Here is a 12,751-nt window from a genome sequence, read left to right as displayed (position 1 = left end):
AGAGCTTCTATAAATAAAAGAGGCCCCAGCAAAGGAGAAAGAGAGCTCAGAAAGTCCTATTTTTACAAAAAAAGGCAAGTCCTTTATTTGAGATGGATCACTGTTGTATGTTACACCATTGTCATATCTATATCAAGGGTCATAATGTAAAGGAAACAAAGGGTTTCATAAAAACATTATTATTCTAAGTGGTACCCCTGGCCAACTCTTTGATTAAATACATAGTGAAATATTCAAGGTTATTATATGGCACTTAAATTAATAAGAGCAGAGAGAAGGTAACATTTATTCACAGTCCAAAGCAACGACTTTTGAGCCTTTGGTATATGTCTCAAATAAATATAAATAAATATATAAGTTAGCTGGATAGTATTTAGTTCCAGGTTACTTAAGCCAGTGCTAGGGAATGTGTGTGTGTGTGTGTGTGTGTGTGTGTGTGTGTGTGTGTGTTTAAAGAATTGATAAAGTTGATGAATCCAGAATTCATGTGGGATGATTAAGGTCTCTGGTGGGAGCGCACAGGCAAATCCAAAACATGTCAAAAATCAAGCGCTGTAGTGCTGTGCAAGAGAACTACATTAGAAAATAGTAAGTGAGATACACCAAGCTACAAACTCTGTGGCTCTGATAGACTTCCAAAATTAAAAATAAAAAGGACACTCTCAAAAATTCATGAGCTAGGTGGCAGAGATGTCCTGGGGCTCATGATTCAATTCCAAACAGTGCAACAACCCTCATATAAGTATTTTTGTATTTGCATATTACAATACCCTTCCCACCCACCCCTTGCCCCTAATAAACAGCACCAGTGCAGTTTGAGTTAGAAAATTGGAGATCTGAGACATTCTACAGGTTTTCATCATAAGTAGGGACCATTCAATCTGGGCTCAAAAGCAAACCTCTTCAATAGCCAGTCCTAACAGCGCACCCCAAACAATTTCCTCTGGTTGACTGGTAAGAAAGCCATAGTAGGTATGCTGTAAGGTCATAGATAGAAAAAGCTGGCAAGCTGTCCCAGGGTGTTGGGGAGGGGCTTGCTGGTGGAGAAGAAGAGGAGCACTTCAGAGATGCCTGTCCTATTTTCCAGGAAGAGGGGATAAAATGAGGAGGTTGATCACAATTTTTAATACCAAGGAAGTATTTCACTCCCACCATTCACCAATGTCCTGGGCCCAGCCAAAGCTCAATGTGGTCCTAACTAGTAAACTTTTGTGTCCATTGCTAGTCAGGTCATACCAGCCCATGAGGTAAACAGTACCCATTTACACAAGAAGCCTTTTCTTTACCCAGTTAACTCTATGGGGTCAATGGTGTGTCATTTGCCCATGTTTCTATTGGATTGGGCTTTTTTCTTTTCCCCTTCTTGAGGCCATTGTCTAAAAGTTTCTCTGAAACCCTATCCCACATTCGAATGGAGAGAGTGAACCGGCTTGCTATCTCCCCAAGTCCTCCCCCCACCCCATCTATCCTTTCACACATAAGCAGAGTCACTTGACTGAGTCCTGCCAAAATTGGGTACACTGACCCGAGGCAGGTCCTTGTTGCGGATCTCATAGACTGACTTTCTCTTGGCCTGCGCACCACGAACAGCCAGCTTAATCTTGCGCCAGCCCAGGTGGTTGAGTTCAGCCAGATTGAGGACAACACAGATGCCACTCACAGCAAACATGAATACAAGAAAGACTGTCTTCTCTGTGGGCCGGGAAACATAGCATTCTACCTCCTTGATACAGGGGTAGCGGTCACACTCATACAGTCCAGGGACGCTGAAGCCATAAAGGAAGTATTGGCCTACCAGGAACCCAATTTCTAGGGCATTACGGAAAACCACCTGGATGATGTAGAAGCGGGAGATGCCCTCTTGCCGACGGAGTTTGGAGCGTGCTGCTGTGCGCAGCCCTGATGGGTGTGGGGCCAACTCCTTAACCTCTAGACAGTCTGGCTCGTTCTCCTTGCTGGTATTCTCAGTATTCTGTAGTACTCCATTTACAATGGCATTTTGCAGCTTCTTATTGTCTTCCCGCTTGCCCCCACCACTGCCCCCACCCCCAGCTCCTCCAGGACCCCCAATGGACTCAGGAGGGTCCCTGTCCAGGGTGAGGAAGACAGTAGAGTAACGGCGTTCCCTCTGTTTGGCAGACTGGTGCACTGAGTAGGTGATGAAGCAGAGGCTAGGGGTGCACACCATGATGATCTGGAAGACCCAGTAGCGGATATGAGAGATGGGGAAGGCTCGGTCATAGCAGGCTTGGTTGCAGCCTGGCTGCAGGGTATTGCACACAAACATGGTCTGCTCATCATCATACACTGTCTCACCCACTATGGCCACGATGAGGATCCGGAAGATCACCACCACTGTCAGCAGGATCCTAGGCAGGGAAGGAAGGAGGGAGAAAGAAAGAATGTCATGGGCTGAGAGTCACTCAGTGGCCTGCTGCTGGCTTAGGGATCCCCTGCTCCTCCCATCCCATCCATGGTGTTTTCCTGGTGCTTTGACTGGGGAGCTGTCCACCATTCAGTGGTCCTGACCTAGGAATCTGAGAGCAGTGATGCTTTCTGATCATCTGGGATTTGTACACCTCCGTTTCAGAGGTCCCGCGTATGCCTATCTATTGGAGACGTGTGTATATGCAAGAGATTCAGACACATCTATACATAATGCATCTCTACACAGCATATATATTCATTATGTATATGGCATATACATACAACTACGATAAATGCAAACTAGGGATATGCATCATTGTGAATGGACTCTATAAATGTTCATTCTCCTCTATGTAAATATTGTCCTAATGTTATATTTAAAATAGTCTATTTATATGTATAAACACACAAAAATAATCCTGGTGTATGTGTGTGTTTCTCACACTATAAGCTTTCTTGAATAAATCGAGGAAAGAAGCTTCAGCCTCAAAGGATGACTCCATCTCCCTCTTCGCCCTTCTCTCTCCAAACACCATACTCCCTTCCAGCTTCTATTTAGGAAACAGAAGGGAGATCAGCTCTGACTCGGAGCACTAGGGGACCCAACAACCCGTGCCCAGAGTTCCGGTTCCGATGGGGGAAGAGTTACCCCACGGAAGGGGCCTCCCAGCAAGGGATCAACTTTCAAGAAGATCCCAGGGAGAGAAGGAAGTAGCCGGAAGAGAGTGGGGCAGCCCTGGGCTTGGGCTGGTCCCACCATATGCAGAACCCAGGGGCCCAGGCAGGAGAGAGGGAAAGACGGGTGATGGAAACGGGCGCGAAAGAGGACTCGAATCGGTGAGGAAAAGGGGCCATGGGAAGGGGTGGACGCTGTCAGGTTCTGGGCCAGCGCGGCTTGGCTCCCTTACCTCCCAATCATAGTGGAATGTTGCTGTACGGCGGCTTCCAGCAGCCTCTCTAAGATGGTCCATTCCCCCATCGCTGTGCATTCGGAGGCAGCAGACAAAGACTGGGCAGCGCTGGGCACGTCCCTGCTCCTGGCCCCCTCCCCAGTCACCACCCGACAACAAGGGGCTAAAGACCAAAAATAAAAACAAAATAAACCTAATCCACTACTCTTCCCCCTCCCTCCCTTTTTCTTTTTTTTTCCACTTAAAAGAGAGGGGGAAAATCCAAGCAAGTCCAGAGACGTGGGATAGCAGCTGGTGCTGTCCAGGGACTAGGGCACCAACCGGTCAGTTGCTGTCCAGCCTGGGGAAGATTCCCTGTGTGACTTCTGTCCAGGCAGGGGGTGGGGGCGACTGGGAGAATGTACTGGTCACTAGGCTGCTGCTAGCTGGAAAGAGATCTCTTGCTCCTGTTTCCCAGTCGGTGAATTGGGGGGGAGCCAAGGTCCCTGCCTTGTCTCTGTCCCAGGGCAGCCCGCCCCTCGTCTTGCAGCCTCAAAGAGTGTTGGCTGTTGCCTTACTTCCCGCCTCGGAGGCCGGGCCAGGATCGCGACCCTGAGTGCACAGAGCGGAGCAGACTGGGAATCCGCGTCTTGCCGCCTCTAATCCTCCCTTAAGTAGTCTGTGCTTGCGTCACTCCAGGTTGGTGGAGGGGAGTGAGCGCCGGCGTGTTGTAGCTGCGCGCCCAAGCCCGAGGGGCTGGGGACTCGTCGTGGAAAGGGAGGAGGAGGGAGGGAGAGATGAGAGTGAGTCCTGGGTCTCCCAATTGGGGGAGGAGAAGAGGGAGTAGGGAAGGCTCCAAGAGGAATGATCGCAGCTTCCCTAACTGGCCAGCTCCAGCTTCCTCCCCGCTAAGCCGCCCAAAGCATTCCTTCCCCGCCCGCCCAGCGCCCAGGTAGCACCGGGAGCTCACCTGCCCTCCAGACTACTCCCGTAGCCGGGGAGAAGATAGGAATGGGAGGTGAGGAGCTTGGGGACACAAGTAAAGGGATGAGGGCAGTTGTGTCTTTTCTTCTCAGCCATTCTGGTATTCAGCCTCATTTTTCTCCTTTCATCTAGTGTACTCATGGTGGGCTCGGCGTTGGGATTTCCCCTCGACAGCGCCAAAATGAGGCTGATTTAAAAGTTCTAGCAAGGATGCAGGTAATCAGTGTCTGTGAGCAAGGCTGGAATTAAGGGGCTCCATGGGCCTGTGGAAATTTGGCTATATAAGTGTGAACATAGGTGTGAACGTGTCCGTGTGTATGTCTATGTCCAGAGAAGTATGTGTCTACTCATGTATACGCATATGTCTATCTGAATGGGTACTAACGTATATACAGTGCAGCGATTGTATGTGGACGCCCTCTTACTTAGGTTCGTAAGAGAGCTAAGAAATAGGACGTCTCCAGAAAGATTGTGCATAACTACCCTCCTTATTTGGACAAGGAATAGGCACATTGTCTAAACTGGAAATTTAGCATTACTCCTACTTCCTTCTTTCTCTATTTACACAACCACCCTCTTCCCCAAATAAGCCCAGTTTAATTTCTGAGTCCTCATTTGCTTTGGATTGCCAGATCTGCCTGAGCAAAATGTTCAGTTAGTGGCTAGGAATTTTTTCACACCAGCATGCTCATTAGCTTAAGGCTAGAAATTAGAAGACATTGGTAGTTTTCAAAGTTTAGGAGTATTTTCCATCAGCATAAGGAAAGAAAATGCTTAGTGTTCCTACTCTAAAAGAAGAGTTGTGAATGTGTCAGGATTTCTTCTTGAAAGTATAATGCTCTCAGAATTGTTTCCATCTACTTGGGAGGAGATCACATACATGTATGGCTTAAACCACACACAGAAGAAAGCATTTCAATGAGTCCTTTAGTTGCAACAGACTCTGGGCCTTGTTTTAGACAACAATCCCAGACTCCTGAGATAATGACAATTCTGAAGCATAGACTCTTAGTGTAGGAAGTGATTTTATTTATACATGTCTTGTTCAGACAAAGGAAAAAAATCATTTCAAAACCTGGGGAGCTTCATTTTTTCTGTCCTCCCCAGAGGTAGCTACTATTGCTGCTTAACATTTGATACCATAAGAGCACTTCCACAGCAGTTCACATAAGAAAATAAAGAAATAGAATAGGGAAGATGTAAATGATACATCAAGTGATGATTATGAAGGTAGAGTGAATATCCTTTTACTTCCTTTGTCTCTGACAAAATGAGGCTTTAACAAAACCCTGCTCCTGATGACTGTTAAAGGACTTGATTTGTTTTGATTCTCACTTTAGGACAACAAATGTATTGGTGAAGAGAAAATAATGATCACAAAGAGCCATAATGGCTTCATCAAAAACAGATCATGCCAGACTAACCTTATTTCCATTTTTGACAGGATTAGGAAAGTATTAACTCAGGAGAATACTGTAAATATGGTTTACATGGATTTTTACAAAGCATTTAATAAAATATCTATTGTGGGAAAATGGAGATATATGGTCACATATTAATTCAATTATATGAATCAGGGACTGGTTGATCGGTCACATTCAAAAAGTAATTGCTAATAGCTGGGTAAGCTTAGTAGAAGGTCTCCAGTGAAGTGTCTCAGGAATCTGTGTTTGGTTTTGTACTATTTAACATTTATTTTTATTACTAATCAAAGGCATAGAGAGCATGCTTATTTAATTTGCAGCTAACACAAAGTTGGTAATATAACAAGTAACAGATTTAAGATTCAAAAAGACCTTGACATGCTAGAGTGGTTTGAATCTAATCAGATGAAATTCGATAGAGACAAATATCAAGGTTTATACTTGAATTTTAAAAAAATCAGAAGTTCAGAAGTTCAGCATGGGGGAAGCATCCCAAGATAACAATTTGCGTAAAAAACACCTAGGGATTTTAGTGGACCACAAGCTCTATATGTGTGAGTAGTGTAATATAGTAACGCAAAAAGCTAATGTAATCTTGAGTTACATTAAAAGAGGCATAGCTTCCAGTAATGAGATCATAGCATCATAATTTCTAGTTTGAAGATAGCTTAGAGGTTATCAAGTCCAACCCTATAATTTGAAGGGTAAGGAAATCAAGTCCCAGAAAGTGAAAGTGATGGTCATACAGGCAGTGCAGCTAAGTGGAGCTAAGATTCAAATTCAGGCTAACTCAAATTTCCTGTCTTTTCCACTGTACCACACTACCTCTGAACAGTTCCTCTATACTCAGTCCTGGTCAAACCACAGATGGAGTATTGTGTTCAATAAGCTCCAGATGCCACAGTTTAGTAAAGATATTGATAAGTTGGAGAGTCCTTAGAAGAGGGCAATCAGGTTGTTGGGAGATCTGGACTGCAGATTATGTAAGAATCAATTGGAGGAATGAAATGTATTTACCCTGGATAAAGGAAGACTTGGAGGGGGGGAACAGAGGGAAGCATAATAGCTGTCTTCGTGAATTTGAAGCACTGTCATATGGAAGAAGAATTATACTTATTCTATCCAGTCCCTGAGAGCAGTACCAAGAACAATGGATGGAAATTTCATAGAAGCAAATTTAGGTTGATGTGAGGAAAAACTTCCCCATGATTAGAGCTGTCCAAAAGTGGAACAATTGTCTCATTGGTTTCCTCATTGTTGGAAGTCTTCAAGTAAAGGTTCAGTGACCATTTGTTGGGTATGTGATAGTAGGAGTTGAGCTAAATAGCTGCTGGGATTCCTTCCAACTCTACAATTCTGTGATTCTTGTGCTTCTTCAACTAAGACTCCCAGAAAGATTTCCAAAAATCCTCTTTTTCTACCCTATCCCTGTTCCCTGGTTCTCCCTGTCTGGAGTATGTGTTTGATGTAAGGGATCTCAATAAATGGGAACAAGTGAGTAAAAGAAAAGGTAAAAAATAAATAAATAAATTAAAGACACCCTGAAGGAAAAGTAATGGTAATATTTTTATCTGGATATGACTGAGAGTATTAGAATATAATGCATGATACATTTATCACTATATAAATGTGTCTAGTTCTCATATTTCATGTATTTGGATGTGGTCTTGAGGACATTATTTTTTGTCTCAATCTGTGGTTTCATGAGGGAATTCTCTCAATGTAGAAACTCCCTCCATTGATATAAATCAGATATTCATGTGTAACTTACCATCCTAGGGGCTGAAATATTGATGGGAAACAATTTGGTTTTTTGTTTTTTGGTGAGGCAATCGAGTTAAGTAACTTGCCCAAGGTCACACAGCTAGTCTGAGGCCAGATTTGAACTCATGTCCTCTTGACACCAAGGCTGGAGTTCTATCCTTTGCACCACCTAGCTGCCCCATGGGGCTGAGATATTGCGTAACTTCTCCATGATCACATAAAAGGTATATGTTAGAAACAGGACCTGAACTCAGCTCATCTTGATTCCAAAACTAGCCCTCTATAGATTATATCCCATTGTGTATGAAAAAGACACATATACCTATTCATATGTGCAATGGATTTTGTTTTTGAAGACCCCTCATCTGATATGACATTAAGTCAGCTGTGTTTAAATAAACCAACTATCTGTATCCTACTACACATTTGAAAAAAATTTTAAAGTTTTGCAAAGAATATTCATTTACAATGTTCTGTAGTGACTGTGGTTTTGTCCTTCCTTGTTCCTCCTAGGATCATAAATTTAGAATAGAAAAGGACCTTAGCCATCATAAATCCAACCTCTTCATTTTACAGAGTAGGAATCTGAGACCCAGAGAGGTTAAATAACTTGCTCAAAGTCACAGAGCTAATAAGAGGGTACAGGAGGATTTGATCCCAGGTGTTAAGTCCAGGACTCTGTTCACAACTACACAATGGCCATTCTTACCTTCGGTTTAAAACTCTGTTCATACTGTGTTATCTTAGTTTGTTATGTGCTTAGATGGACAAACTTTGGAGCTTGTCCATTAGTATACCTGTCTTGGACACACTATTCAAATAGACAATGAGCTAAGCCCAGGATTGAACAGGAGGAGAGCAGGTCTTTGGAAAATTGCCATGTTCTCTTAATAATGCCTAGCTTCTAACTGCAACAAAGACCTATCATTTTAACACCAATGTTCTTCTGAGCCATTGGGGAGTTGGAGTGAGTGCTGGAGGATGCTTAATGCCATATGGTTATGAGTTATTGAACACTACAGTCTCCAAAGAATTGAAGTTAAGATCACAGTGGAAAGGCAAATGGTAGTTGTGAGCTGGATGCAGCATATCACGAAAAGCAATTTACAGAAGAAATGTTGCAAAGTATATAATCAACAAAATGTATGATGACAAAAGATGGGCTGATCACATATTGATAGTGAGGGATGACTAATGGCTAACCCACATGCTCCATTGGAAGCCTTGACATTACTGTCAAAAGAAAATTAGGAAAGGCTCCAGAGCATTGGGTGGATCCTCTTTTGGAAAACTTAGGGGATAACAAGTATAGAGGGCATACAGGATGGGCAGGAAAAGATGGGTTGTAATCTGCATCATTGGTGGGAATAGTCACATTGATGGGATCAAAGAGTCATTGGAGTGTTGGAGTGAGTGCTACAGGATGCTTAAACTAGAGCTGTTTGTGAAGGTCCTGTGACCTCTGACACAAGCATGCCTGAAAGAATAAGATAGAGGGCTTAGGAAATTTCTTTGACCATGTAACAAAGTCATCATCACTCAAGCTTTCTGTTCTGAAGACTTCAGGCAGCTTGCAGCACAAACCAGCACACTACTTCTCCAGGATATATATAGCACAAGGAAAACACTAGAGGAAAGCCACCCAGAGACACCAAATCCTTAGCTTCGTTAATTTATATGTTGGAAAGACTTCTTATTTGGCTCTCTCTTTCTCTCTTATGTTTTGGAAAACTAGTTCTGCAAGAAGAAGTGTAACAAACTAATCTAGAACACCAATCCAAGGGTTCTGGTTCACCTTGTTTAAAAAAAAGTTTGATACATTTTGAACAGCATAGTTTTTTCCCGGATAGAGCTCCCCATCACCATAATTAAACTTTTTCTTATCAAAAAGAAAAATAGTTAAGCAAAGCCAACCAACATAGTGACCACATTTAGTAATTTATGCATTATTCATAACCTGTCGTCTCTCACCTCCCACCCAGAGGAGCTTCTTTTGTGTGTGTGTGGCCTTTAGGAAGTCTATTAGTCAGTAAGCATTTATAAGTGCTGGGGATAAGAAGAGGGGGAGAAAAAACAGTACCTGTGCCCTCAGGGAGCTTACAATCTAAAGGTGGAGACAACAAAAACACATTTGTACAAACAAGCTACATACAGGATGAATAGGAAATAAGTAACAAAGAGAAGCCTTAGAGAGGAAGAAATTAGAGTTATTGTCAGCAGCTGCTGCTTTATGCCCTCATTGCTCAACTGCCCTGCCTCCCTGATTGTGGTAATAGTTTTATTATGCTACAAGTTGAGCTCCTATTTGAATTATTTCAATAATTCTGGTCTCACTAGGATCTGATTGTAGATTGTCATCTTAGTCTTCTTACCTCCTATTTCTAAATCCTATAAATATACCTCACTAGTTATAGGAATTCTCCTTCCACTCAACTCTGAGCTGACCATAGTTTGCTCTTAGTAATCAGACGGTTGTCAAAGATATCTTTGTTATCATATTTTCAAGGAATTTTATGTGATTTTAACATGCATAGGAAACACTATAAATTTTGTAATAGTCAACAAACAAGTAGAGTAAAAGCTAATTTTTCCCATACATCTCTCAGTAAACAGTGTGAATGTAAAGTTGAAGTTTTTTCTGAAATATCATTTGTGAAAACCTGCCTTTCCCTTTTCATACCTTCATCCAGGTACAATAAATAGACATATAGATTATTCTCATGCAAATTTCATAGAGATGGGAAAGTAGGCATATGATAATTATGGAAATATTTTTCCAAATTGGATTTTGAGTAGCAATAACATTTGTCATTTCCCCTAAATATTTAATATCCTCTCATCTTTTAGATGTCTTGAAAATCAATCTCTCAATGCCCTCAAAACTAAAGTACATCTAGACTATACTTCTGTGTTATTGAACTAGGCTATCTGCTCTTCCCATTTTTTGTTTTCTTTGGGATGATTTCTACTTCCTCATGTAGTACAATGAGGGCTGGGATATTAGATTCCAAACTAAGTAGCTCAACTACTGATTGAGAAAATTGTTTCCACTCTTGGCAGGTCTTATTTCTAATTTTCCTGTTTGTTATCCTGCTTCCAGTTTCATACTAAAGTGCTCTTGGAATAATCTGAATTAATTGGCACTTTCTCTAAGCTTTCTGTAAATAGGTTTTCCCCTCCACTGCTTCTCACTTTTATTAACCGGTACTGCTTATAGCCACAGATGGCAGCACTAAGGGGAAGAGTTGGACATTCCAGAAAGGTAGATTTAGGCCTGAAGTAAGGAAGAATTCTCTAGAAACTTTTCCAGAAGTGGAACTGACTGCTTTCCCTAACACTGGAAGTCTCCAAGCTGAGGTTGAAAACTTATCAACTGTCCTACTCTGGCATAGTCTGGACTACACAATTTGTGGGGCAAGAGTTGATGGATTAGGGACCTTTGATCCCTTCCAATCTTTAGATTGTATGATTATGTGAAATAATGATGGTGTCAGTGGATCCAAATCTATATTTACTGCCCAGACAGCTTGATGATCTGAGTCATAGGATTTAGAGAGAGAAGGTAGATTAGAGATCATCTGATCCAACTTTTCATTTTACAGGGAAGGAAATTGAGGTTTAATGATGGAAAGTGAATCGTCCAAGGCCAAACAAGTAGTAGATATCATAGACACTAACGTAGTCTTCTGACTCCAAATGCAATGCTTTTTCTACTATGCCATGCTGTGTCATGACTTTTGTTTTGGTCTCTACGTGTGTTGAACTTTATCCACAGGCTCTCTAACATGCTCTCTTTTTCCAGTGCCTTTATTACTTCATATAAGTATATCTTCAGAGTATACAATGCCATTCTAACTTTCCTGCCCCTTTTTGCTTATCTAATCTCTTTTTTATATAGTGTACTCTCTTGCCTCCTATGATCTTCTCAGTGTCACTATTGCTATTCTTCCCACATTGCAGTTACTCTGTGGTACCTTGCTTGATAGATAAGTATAAATAGTTTTCTCCCCCGCCCCCTTTTCCCAGTATAAAGTCTTTTTGTTTAGACTTTGAAGACTTCAGACAAATACATTCACACTAGCTTCTGTTAGGTTTACTCCATCCCTGGTCAGGAGCCCATTATCTTATTAAAATATAATCCATGGTCCAGAAATCCAAATTCTATTCTCAAAGACCATCTCCTTAACCAGCTGTTTGTTTCCCAAGTCCATCTTCCTTTTCTGAAGCCTTCCTTTAAGCCGTGATAGTGACAAAGACACTACTTTTGCACTAAGGTTTCCAGTTTCTAACCTAAGAATGCACCAGGCCAGGGATGTTCTATCAGGAGGCTGCTCCCTAACACTGTATTCCTTGTTCTCAGCCTCTAAAGTCATCTAAGCTTATATCTCCTTGGTTAGGTTAATCCTTGAACTAACCAGAAGAACATTATCTTGGATAGTGAGCTTTGGGTTGGAACACCAATGAGAAGCAGCTTCTGAAAGGTGAAATTTCCTCTGGATACATCTGTTCCCAAGAAAAGTCAGCATTTGCAGCCTCCCTGGATTTACATGGCTTGGGACTGCATGTTGTTTAGGATTGGACCCTGTGCTCAAGTCATCCACATTTCATTCATAAACAGCTGGGATTAAGCAAGATTTATCCTCTGCTGTGGCCTACATAAGTCTGTTTCCTAATGAAACCACCGAATTACCTCCCCAAAAGGGGCAAACCTGCCCTGGGACATTAAAAAGAAAATGGTATTATCAAAGGGAGCATGTGAAGATGACCCTTGTTTCCACAACCAAATGATTCTTTTTGCAGAATTATTTTCTTGGGTAAATTGTCTAGTGGAAAGGGCATTGGATTTGGAATGAAGACCTGGGTTCACATTCTGCAGCAATGGCTACTTACTACCTGTGTGACTTTGGGCACTCAATACCTCATTTTCCCCTCTGTAAAATGAGACAGTTGAACTAGGTGATCTTTAAGGACCCTTCCAGGTCTAAATCTATGTTTCACTTTCATGTTACTTTAGGAATGAACATTGCAATTCTCTGTTAAGATTCTTTATACATCACTATTTCACATAAATGAAAAGTGGGTAGCTAACCAGGATACTAATCTATGGAGGCACTATGTAAATGTATATGTATATGTAAATGTATATGTATGTGTATATGTATATGTATATGTGTATGTGTATGTATATGTATATGTGTATGTGTATGTGTATGTGTATGTATATGTATATGTATATGTATATGTATATGTATATGTATATGT

At 41.8% G+C, this 12,751-nt stretch overlaps 1 protein-coding gene across 1 annotated transcript; it reads right to left on the bottom strand.

Annotated features, from left to right (window-relative positions):
- Positions 1–1,471: 1,471 nt before the first annotated feature.
- Positions 1,472–3,406, bottom strand: GJD2 (gap junction protein delta 2). The gene is made up of 2 exons (XM_027869860.1): positions 3,336–3,406; positions 1,472–2,369 (listed from the first exon to the last, which is right to left on the bottom strand). Exons 1-2 carry the CDS (start codon positions 3,404–3,406, stop codon positions 1,472–1,474), a joined length of 969 nt encoding a protein of 322 aa, XP_027725661.1.
- Between the last annotated feature and the right edge of the window lie 9,345 nt (positions 3,407–12,751).

This window comes from Vombatus ursinus, unplaced genomic scaffold (genome assembly GCF_900497805.2).
Source record: "Vombatus ursinus unplaced genomic scaffold, bare-nosed wombat genome assembly UNPS02014794.1, whole genome shotgun sequence".
NCBI lineage: Eukaryota > Metazoa > Chordata > Mammalia > Diprotodontia > Vombatidae > Vombatus > Vombatus ursinus.
The sequence above is the reverse complement of the archived record's forward strand: the minus strand, read 5'-3'. Positions and strand labels throughout refer to the sequence as shown.

Bases quoted from the DNA above. Each gene is read 5' to 3' on its own strand.
- GJD2 (XM_027869860.1), bottom strand. From the start codon at position 3,406: ATGGGGGAATGGACCATCTTAGAGAGGCTGCTGGAAGCCGCCGTACAG. The intron at 2,370-3,335 runs GTAAGGGAGCCA...TTCCCTGCCTAG, and splicing joins CATTCCACTATGATTGGGAG to GATCCTGCTGACAGTGGTGG.